General features: G+C 30.6%; 1 protein-coding gene across 2 annotated transcripts; it reads left to right on the forward strand.

Moving 5' to 3' along the window:
- The first annotated feature begins 5789 nt into the window (after window positions 1-5789).
- LOC106310980 (protein RADIALIS-like 2) lies at window positions 5790-7000 on the forward strand. Of its 2 annotated transcripts, XM_013748209.1 has the most exons (3): window positions 5790-6127; window positions 6395-6462; window positions 6805-7000. In XM_013748209.1, the coding sequence occupies exons 1-2, from the start codon at window positions 5850-5852 to the stop codon at window positions 6411-6413; spliced, it is 297 nt and encodes a 98-aa protein (XP_013603663.1). In that variant the 5' UTR covers window positions 5790-5849; the 3' UTR covers window positions 6414-6462; window positions 6805-7000. The 2 variants fall into 2 exon arrangements, with proteins under 2 accessions (XP_013603663.1, XP_013603662.1); XM_013748208.1 differs by lacking the exon at window positions 6395-6462 and having other exon boundaries at window positions 5810-6127.
- The last annotated feature ends 2795 nt before the right edge of the window (window positions 7001-9795 follow it).

Here is a 9795-nt window from a genome sequence, read left to right on the forward strand (position 1 = left end):
GGTGGGTTTCGAACACGCCGGCCAGAGTGAACTTCTGGTGACATCGGGATTTGGTATTCCAATCGTGTTCGTCGGAGTTGGGGCTTTGTGCTCCTTGCATCTTCTCACCCTCGCTTTAGTTCTATTCTCTTAGATTTAGATCTCGATCTGGATTGAGCTGTACTTTGTTTGCTTGATTTTGTCTTAGCCATTGTTGTTAGGTATCGTCGTTTCTCCGACGTCGAGATGTACTCTCCGACCCCCTTTTGGGATGTTTAATTAATAATTAATATTAAAAAAAAAAAAAAATTATTACTTGATTTTTATAAAAATAATTATTTCAGTTATGATTATATGACTAATAATAATAATATAAAAATGTGTGTAGTATTTCAGATTGTTTTTATCTACTTCACTATTTAAACATATATGTTAAACTAGGCCTCGGACTTTTATCCAAGATCCGGATCGATCCGAAAATCCGGATATCCGCAGGGGCCGAATCCGGATCCGGATAGTAAAATGTTGGATCCGTCAAAGCCGGATCCGGATATCTTTATTTTTTAGTCTGGATATCCGGATCCGTAAGTTTTATTAATAACTATTTCAAAAATAGTAATATCTATATAAAAATTAATTTTATTTAATATATTTTTATTTTTATAATAGTATATATAAATTATATGTAAATTTTGTAATATTATACATAAAAATAATTAAAAACATTATATATTTTTTATTTTTAATATTTTATATATATTAATATTATTTTTTATTTATTTTAAGGATCCAAATTCGGATCCGGATATCCGCTGGATATTACAATTTTTAGAAGGATATCCGACACCCCCGGATATCCGAGAACCCCGGATCCGGATAAGGATAGTAAAATTATGGATCCGCCGGATAAGGATCCGAATCCGGATACTTTAAAATTGCCCGGATACCCGATCCGTCTCAGACCTATGTTAAATCACTAGATCCATATGAGAGCTAGATCGTTTAATTCACTCTTGTTCCACTCTATTTATTTGATCTGAAATATTTGATCCATTTTTCTTAGGGGTGACAAAAAAACCGAACCAACCGAATCGAAACCGATTCAAACCGAACCAAAATCTATTTCAAACCATTTGGTTGAATATTTCCCCAACCTGAATGGTTCGGTTTGATTCGGTTTTAAACCGAACCGAACTGAGAAACCGATGTGTTTTGTAATTATTTAAATTAAAAATATTAGTGATACCAATATACTAAAATTCTAATACTAAACAACATATTTTCTATTTTTTATTGATTAACATATATTCTTATAACCTAATATGTAATCATCAAAATATTTGCTTTAAAATATTTCATTCATTGGAGGCTTTTTAATTTTAATGATGTTGATTTTTTTTACTTTAGTTAACTTTTATTCGTTTTAATTTTTATATATATTTTATGTGACTTTTTAAAGGTTTTTGTTTGAGTTTTATATTGAATTCAGTTCACATAGTTTATGTTTACATAATTTATGTTGTAAAACATAATTTCTCTTAGAAAAGATAAACTAAGAAGAATCTAATTAAACCGATCCAAAAAATAAACCGAACCGAATACAAATCAAACCGAATACTAACCGAACCGAATATAAACTGAACCGAACACAAACCGAACCAAACTAACTATGGTTTACTTCAGTTAGAAAAATACTAGAACCGAACTAACCAAACCGAACCGAACCCGAAGTGCCCACCCCTAATTTTTCTGATTCAGAACCTTAATTGATTTTTCACCTCTAAAAGGTGTTTCTTAGCAGAAAATGTTTTATAATGTTAAAAAATCTCTAAAGTACCTTTATTAGTAAACAACACAATAAACAAACTTTCAAATCTTTGGCCAAGTTAGTTGTAATTGATTCTTCGCTGCAAACACAAAAATCAACAGAGACAAAAGTATGAATATAGCTCAGCAACAGAGACAAATTATTTTACTAGAAACTTATATGAACAGTTTTATGCACTGGATTGATACTAATTTCATGCAGAACATAAACAAGAATAATAGCAGTTAACTGATAAACCAACACACGAGAAAACAGTTCTCTGCTGTTAATATTGCATACTTCCACTTACTCTGTCTCAGATGTGAAGATGATTTACAGCATCAGTTGTTAAAAAGCAAAGCTTAACACATTTGTAGGGTCTGTATATTCTCTCGTTAACCAATGGAAAACCCCTGACCATGGAGATTCTCCATTTTCGTAAGTTCTTTTATTCAAAGATTCCCAAATAAACAACACATATAATGCAAAGTTCTCTCTATTTGTGATAAATATGGCATCTCCTTCTTTTGTGTAAAGTTTGTCCGAATCCCAATTTGTAAAGGGATCATTCTTTTGGTGATAGTAATATCTCACCACTAGGCTGGAAAATATATTCCTCAAGTTTGTGTAATGATACTTGAGCACACATCTTAAACTGAGCTACAGAAACTTCCATTATAGAGGAACCAAGTGATTACTTCATGTTCGGGTTCTCCAAGTTGCAAAAGGAGCATATACTTCCACTAGGAGAGGAATAAGAATACTTCTTGTTTTTTTTTGGGTGCTAAATAGGGGATAAAGGTGTTTACCTTCCTTTTCATACAGATTCCTTGTAAGGTACTCCGGGTAAATTCTCAGCAATGATCACTGGGGCTAGCATCTCTACATCAAAAGATGTGAAAATCAAGTTATTGGAATAAAACCCTGATCAAATCTTTACTGATAGTAACTATTCATAGTGAGAAAGTAAGAAGCAGAATATGCAAGCATCTTGCTCAAAACAAACCATGGACCTTATTGACCTCAAGATAAATCATTTTTACAGCTAAAACACGAGAACCTACATCTGGGGGAAAATGTTTCTTTTACCATTTTAATTAATACCTAGGCAAGAAGGTCGGATTAAAGAATAATGACGATGAGAATATCAGTAGTGCAGTGCCTACTTGCAGAATTTCTTGGCAACTTGCAAACAATTACCTCTGGAATATATTGTGTGACAAAGGCCTCATTATTGTGTTTTACTTCTTATAAGAACTTTCGCCCCTACCTGATAACGAAACCAAGCCATCTTAGAAACTTATAAACATCCATATCATACCTAGAATCATAATATAAACGTGGGATAGTTTGGTTCACAAAAATAAAATATCTTATAAGGGCTTATATTGCCATATATCGAGAAGGAGAATAAAGTATCATAAGTAGAGCCGTAAACTGGGTTAGCCTATGTCCATTATCCCATATTCATTTGTCCATTTATTGTTTGCGGTTAGAAAGTGACCATGTCCATTAAGAACCATAACCATTAAGGACCAGACCCACTAACACCCGTGTTTACATGAGCTGCCATGGAGTCTATAATAGACCATATAAGAAAAGTTTAAATTTTGCGGTTGTGGCGGGGAAAATCGATTTTTCAGTTTTAGCAAAAAAAAAGAAGATTTTTTGATTTTGCGGTTTTAACGGGAAAACTCGATTTTTGCGGGTTTAGTGGAAAAACTCGATTTTGCGGTTTTGGCGGGAAAACTTGATTTTGCGGTTTTGGCAAAAAAACTCGATTTTGCGGTTTTGGCGGAAAACTCGATTTTGCGGTTTTGGCGGCAAAACTTGATTTTGCGGTTTTGGCGGAAAAACTCGATTTTGCGGTTTTGGCGCGAAAACTCGATTTTGCGGTTTTCGAGGAAAAACTCGATTTTGCGGTTTTGGCGGAAAAACTCGATTTCCGGTTTTGGTGGAAAAAATCAATTTTTGGTTTTGGCGAAAATTTTGATTTTACGGTTTTACCTGGAATACTTGATTTTATGGTTTTGACAAAAAAAAACTTAATATTAAGATTTTAGCTGAAAAAATCGATTTTGCGATTTTGACGGAAAAACTCTGATTTTAGAAACCTTAGTTTTTTGTGACCATTGGACTGCCCATGTCCGCATTGTCCAAATCCATTAACGCCCATTACCCATTGGTCATGTGATTCTTGTCCATTTATAATCCGTATGGACAAATGGGTGTCACCAAATTAGATCCATTTATATTTGGACATGGGCAACCAATGTTCAGCCCTGCCTTTTGACAGCTATAATCATAAGTACTGTTCACGTAAGGGAATATCAACTACCTTTTCAAAGCCAGTGCCGGCACTTAGTGTGATTATGGACTAAACATCAGTGGATAAATAAACACAGTAAACAAGAAAGATTCGATCCAAGAAGTATCAAGTATGCATGGGTTCTTAGTAGCTTTAATTACTTTACAAAATGTGTTAACTAAAACTTGATATACTTGGAGTCTTCTGATAACTAATCCGATTCAGTAGTGATAATTAAAATATGAGTATGGCTGTCCATCTCCCATATCACCTGTTTCCGAGGAGGAAAATATTGAGACTTTAAATTATGAGCATGTGTTGCAAAAAATGAAAAATCTTCAAATCTTTACAGAATGAAATAAACTATTCTCAATTTCTTAGTTACAATCAAACAATTGGATGTTGTTTTCTTTGCCAAGTATGTTTACTCCTATTGAGCATTATTTGATGAACACTTTTTTAGGTTGTACATGAACACTGTCAACAAGCAATGAAACAGTTCTGTCTATGATAGCATCCTAATTTAGTTTCAGGACATAGTTCATTTGCCCATCCCTGGTCTGGCTTCTTACCATACAAGATAAAAGTGTTCATTCGAAAGAGGTACTGATAATACGACAACAAAACATTATAATAGGTGACTTTTTTAATCATGGGCTCTCATAAAGAGTGGATCCAATTCCACAACCAACAACAGCAAAAAGTTACAGCTTAAAGAAGATTATAAAATAGCATCTGTAAAATCTTTGGTTCCTTCTAATACTCAATAATGCATACACCAAAGAACATAAAACAATTTGAATATCCACCAATAAAAGTGATTACTTAACAAATTAACGACTCTGAATCCACATTAATTATAAAATATATGACCAAGAAAATACACAATTACCTAACTTCATGGAGATGGACCCAACAGGCCAAGAGAAACAAAACGTAGGTAAACAATGTCGACCTTGTTTTTAACAGGATCAACAACAAAAGCACACACAAAAATGTTTATTGATTGTACGGACAAATGTTTACAGCTAGATATGGTGTGTTCTCCCGAAGTAAAGCTCTCTGCCCCCACTTTCCTTCAAGAAGAATATATGACTTATGGAGAACACATGAAAACCTCCACCTTTTGTTTGGTGGATACAAATCACAGAAGTTTTTTCGATAAGAAAAAAAAAAGAAATCTTAATAGTCAATAAAAATCATACAGAGACTTCTCCCTAACTCTAATCCAAGACTTATAATTTTCTTTGTCTTAGTGGCACGGTTAGCTTTGTGCTGTGACTAGTAGAGACACTATTCCCAGGAAGTAGATGACTAAATATAAAAAAAATGTAAAGAGACTTTTCCAAACTATTCATCACCTAAACTGTTTATTTGACTACAAGCTTAATTAATCATCTAGAGAATGGCATCAACACAAATTGGGAAAGAAAAGTAAACATATTAGTTACAACATATATAGAAAAAAAGTCGCTACCGAGCATCATATGCTAAATGTAGACGGCAAAAAGCAATTAAAACACAATCTCTGAGGTGATTAGTTTGGATCTTTTGCTCAATATTCTTTTTCTATGGAGACAAAGACTTAAAATTCTCACTGTTTTGGCAAAGCAGAGATATCTTTCTTTGCCAACTGGCACTATGCCCCACTTCAAACCCCTCCTTTATAAAGAGCAAGGACTCTGCGACATCTGTGCAACCTATCATTTCCTCATATAAGTCATTACTACAGAAAAAAAAAAACCTTTTTTCACAATGGCATCAAACTCAATGTCTGCTTATGGATCTGGCTCATGGACTGTTAAGCAGAACAAAGCCTTTGAGCGTGCTCTAGCAACGTATGACGAAGACACTCCTGACCGTTGGTACAATGTTGCTAGAGCGGTTGGTGGGACAACACCAGATGAAGCTAAAAGACAATATGACATTCTCGTGCGTGACATCGAAAGCATTGAGAATGGGCACGTGCCATTCCCTAACTACAAGACTACTGGAGGCAGCACCAAAGGCAAGCTGCGTGATGAGGAAAAAAGGTATTGCATTCTAATTTGTGATAATTACTACTAATCAACTTTGTTTATATCCATAATAGCCCACTTATGTTCCATTTAAGATACTTCCATTGAGAAGTTAGATTCCTATGCCATGACAATATATATATTTAGACCAAATCAAACATGAAATAAGGGGCATGCATGTCTGTTTCAGCATAAAGCTTTCTTTTACTTCACAAAGATTCTGTGTGACTTGTCAAGTTAAGCAATGGAAGTCTCTAATTCTGCCAAGTGTTTCATTCTCAGTGTTACTCAAGCTTTGTGACAGCCAAATTTAAATCCCACACAAACAAATATGCCTAGAATCATTCCTGGTTAGTTTTTTTCTTTTTTTGATTTTTTTGATTTTTTTTTGTTGTTGTTAGTTTGGTGTCTAGTATTAAGTGATTTCCACATCCTGCCTAAGAAAGAAAATTTTAAAACCCAGAAACATTTTATAATACTTCATTCAAAAAAACAATTTATAATGCCGAAATGTTTTGGATTTAAAACCAGAGGTTTCTAAGATATTAACGAAAATTAAAACTAGATTTAGAACCTCGGATCTATAGTGTAAGCTATACATTTTCCATGAAAATTAACAAAATAGATAAATCTCTTTTAACATTTTTACCAAAAAAAATCGCTTTGACATATATATTTTTTGTTTTTGGCAGGATGAGAAACATGAAGCTACAGTGAAGGAAGAAGCAACAGAACCTAACTATCGTATGATCGATGGTCAAACAAATAAAAAGAGAATCACAAATATCAATGTGTTTCATTTGTATTTTTAAATTGTATTTGCTATTTTCCCCATGCTTAGAATCTAGTAATCTACTAGTATTTCGTGGAAACAAAAAGTGCACTCGAACTAAGCTACCAATGTTCTTCTTAACGAAAAAATATCCAATTGTCTAAGTCAATATTTTTCTAAAATGTTAGAGTAACTGCTACTACATTATAACATCTCCAAGGATTAAGAAGAATTGATTTAAGAAGGAGCCACATGGAGAAATTATCAACAAAATAACCAATTGCAGTAAACAAATTCTTGAGCATACAATAGATGCTACTAATATTATAACAATTGCAAGGACTGAGAAACCCCCACATGGAGAAATTATCCTCGAAATTAATCAAGCAATTTATATCCAAAAGTCATTGCCAAATTAAAATATGACGGAGACTCCAATAATGGAAATGATCTCTGAATCCGACAAGAAGAAACTCTCGGAATCAAACAAACCAATCTACATCTAGGGTTCTTGGAAATGAGGAAACATTCGAAATTCAATTAAAATAGTTGATACTTGGTGGTGGTCACGAGAGCCTACAATAGGAACGCACCTCATCTGCAATTTAAATTATAATTCAACACTTCTAGTTTTGTATTGTGGAATTAACATCTATCTCTTAGAACAGCTTTAATGATCTTTCATTTTGAAGGAAAGCATCAAAAAGAAAAGAAAAATATATCATTTTGAAAGAAAAATGAAGATATAAATATTATCCTATTAATTTTGACAATATATACTTCACAGTGTCATTTTTACTATTAAAATTTTTATTTACAAACTGATCATTCAATTTATAATTTTTATATCTAAAAAATAAATATTTATATTTCATACTCTAGTGAAATTATTAATACGTTCATTAATATAATTATAAATTTATATAATTAATTATCTATGCTCTTATAAAATAAATATATATACATGGTAAAATTTAGTTAAATAAAAATATATTTTGATTGATTAAGTTTTTCGATATTATAAATTTGATAATTTGAATATTTATGAACTCAGAAATTAGATATTCAAAATTGGATAATATGAAATATTTGAAATTAATATAAGGATGAACGATGACAAATAATAAGAATAAGATCGATGCGTATTCCATGATGTGCTGATAAAATATCAAACTATTTTCAATGATTTTTGTTTTTTTTTTTTTCCAAAATCCAATTTTCATCCAATCAAGCTTTTTGAAAAATGGTTTCCCTAAAATTTAAGAAAACTAGTTTTTAAATAACTGTTTATTTCTAAACAAAAACCAAAAGCTAAATTTTTCTAGTTTTTGCTTAAAACGTGTTTTACATTATTCTTATTACAAAAAAAAAAATTTTAATCCAAACATAACTACTGTAGGTATTAAAAAATAAATGTACATATAATGCTTACAATCCAACCCTGAGCAGTGAGCACATATAATTAAGGCATCTATGCAACTTTTTTGGAACACACATCTAACAATAAACTGATGTACAATAAAAAACTAATTCAGATAAAATTTGAAAATTATCAATAATATAATTTTATTTATTTGAGGTTACTCATTACAATTTTTTAATATATATATATATATATATATATATTGTTAATAACTTTTATTTTATTTAGAGAAATTTAGATTGTTTTCTCTTACAATTTGATACCTATAAATTAAATTTTGTAATCTTTTGGATTTACTTAATATTAACTACGACTAAAACTAGTATTTTTCATTTACTATTTCATACTTATTATTTTTCCTATTTTTTAATTTTTACTTAGTATTGACTGAGATTATGAATATTTCCCATTTTATAAACTTTACTAAGTATAGATTTTCAAAATTTTCTATATGAGATTCACGAAAATTTTATTTTCATTAGCAATTTAAAAAAAAATTTAATTTTATCAAATAATTTTATGTGTGTTTTGATAATAGTATTTTATATTTTTCTTTTTATAATTAAATATTAAATATTTAATAATTAATAATATTTTCATTTTATTAATTTGAAAATCAAAAGCTAAAAATTTAAATCTAAAACAACTATTCATGTTTTTCAAAAAACTGAAATCTATTGCAAAATCAAAAATTAAAAAAGGTAAAATTAAAATTTAAAAGCAAAAAAAAAAAAAATCTAAATCCAAAAACTAAAAACTAAAAGCTAAAAATCACGTAAACAACCCCGGTTTCCACCGTTAAGATTTCACTTATTTTTTATATGACAAACAATGTATTTCCTTGGTTGCATTGCATGTATTGTAAAAATGTTTTTTTGTCTGAATATAATTTAACCAGTGCTGCGTAGGTGGGGTACATGTGAAACACTGGTATGGAGCCCACAACTTTATAAAACCAATTTTTTTCTGTTTTCTAATTACTTTTTTACATTTTTATTTAAAAATATTAATACATAAGGTTAAAAGTTTTTTATGTAAGAAAAACAAACATATTAATTAATGTAACATATAGATGTATAATATATATATATATATATATATATATATATATATATATATTTCAATTGGTAATTGTTTTACAATTATAAATATTGTATTAAATAAACTTTATATAATTATTTAAAATATTATCATATTTTTTAAAAAAAATTGTCTAGTTTTGTATAGGGTCTCTAAAATCTCAGGACTGCCATTGAATTTGACATCGTTCAAATAAAAAAGGGTTGTGTTCAGAAATAGAACTAATAGATAGGTTGTAAAAATTTGTCTTTGCTCTTTAAAAAAAAAATCAATTGTCTAATTATCAAATGTTATTTGAGCTAACCAGAAAGAAATAGGCTGCAAAACAACTTTGGAGATTGATTCAGTTTCCAAACTCACTGCTTGCCCGAGTCTTGAGAGGACGGTATTACAATCGATCATGCCCTT

The sequence above is a fragment of the Brassica oleracea genome, chromosome C8 (genome assembly GCF_000695525.1).
Source record: "Brassica oleracea var. oleracea cultivar TO1000 chromosome C8, BOL, whole genome shotgun sequence".
NCBI classification, from domain to species: Eukaryota; Viridiplantae; Streptophyta; class Magnoliopsida; order Brassicales; family Brassicaceae; genus Brassica; species Brassica oleracea.